Below are 1,281 nucleotides of genomic sequence, written 5' to 3'. Positions count from 1 at the left end.
TTGATTCGGAATCTCGAGCAAGGCAAAGCTTAATTCCGACTCCTGAAGCTCCCATCTCTCAAAATGTCTACAGTACAATTCCAAGCCTCCCTGCATTTGATTCCGAACCATTTCAACCTTCTCAGGTTGAGGGGGAGAATTTTCATTCCTTTATTGAATCAAATGTAGATGCATTCCAAGATTCAACTATTGATTTTGATGACTCTAATCCAATCAACATTGATGATAATGAAAAGTTCTTTGAGTTCCCTTCTGATGATGTTGTTGATCTCTCTGGTTCAGAAGTTTAGGGGTAGCATCATCCTCAAGTTCAAATCATTTAGGGGGAGCAACTCAAACCTATTGTTGATATTGGCTCGTCTGCTTCTCAAGAACTTCCAAGATTGCATGTTTGGACCAAAGATCATCCTCCAAACCAGGTGATTGGAAACCTCAAGGCTGGTGTACAATCTCGATCTGCCTCAAGTATCCAAAATGAATGTCATTTTTCAGCATTCATGTTCATGATCGAACCCAAATCCATTAAGGAAGCATTAGAGCATGCTGATTGGATCACAACCATCAAAGAAGAATTGGCAGAATTTGACCGAAATGAAGTATGGACTCTCGTACCTCCTCCTCTAAACCATCCTATTGTCGGCACAAAATGGGTATTTCACAACAAGATAGACGATGCAAGAGTCATAATCCGAAATAAAGCAAGATTGGTAGCCAAAGGGTTTAGTCAGATTGAAGGCCTCAATTATGATGAGACATTTGCTCCTTTGCACAACTTGAAGCTATCAGAATCTTCCTTGCCTATGCTGCTAATAAAAGATTCAAAGTTTACCAAATGGATGTTAAAATTGGTTTTCTTAATGGTGAACTTGACAGAAAAGTATATCTTCAAGAGCCCCCGGTTTTATCAATCTCACATTTCCGAACTACTATTTCAAACTCTGGAAGTCTGTCTATGGCCTTAAGCAATTTCCTTTCGCATGGTACGAGACCCTTACTGACTTTGTCAAGCGCCCTGGCCTTCAAAGAGGAATTCTAGATCCGACCTTATTCCGAAGATCAAATGGAAGACATCTCATGCTGCTTCAAATTTAGGTGGACGACATTATTTTTGGATCTACAAATTCATCCATGGTTGAAGACGTTGCCAACTTAATGATCAAACGATTCCAAATGAGCATGAATAGGGAATTAAGTTTCTTTCTTGGTCTCCAAGTCAAACAGACCAACCGAGGAATCTTTATTCACCAAGAGAAGTACATTTCTTAACTTCTCAAAAAGTAC

At 39.5% G+C, this 1,281-nt stretch overlaps 1 protein-coding gene across 1 annotated transcript; it reads left to right on the top strand.

Moving 5' to 3' along the window:
- Positions 1 to 497: 497 nt before the first annotated feature.
- On the top strand, positions 498 to 962 carry LOC145007046 (putative mitochondrial protein AtMg00820). Its single transcript, XM_078966049.1, has one exon. It carries the CDS (start codon positions 498 to 500, stop codon positions 960 to 962), a length of 465 nt encoding a protein of 154 aa, XP_078822175.1.
- Positions 963 to 1,281: the final 319 nt, after the last annotated feature.

Source organism: Lactuca saligna, chromosome 7 (assembly GCF_052625555.1).
Source record: "Lactuca saligna cultivar CGN05327 chromosome 7, ASM5262555v1, whole genome shotgun sequence".
Lineage (NCBI taxonomy): Eukaryota > Viridiplantae > Streptophyta > Magnoliopsida > Asterales > Asteraceae > Lactuca > Lactuca saligna.
Note: the sequence above shows the minus strand (reverse complement) of the source record. Positions and strands in the feature narration are given on the sequence as shown.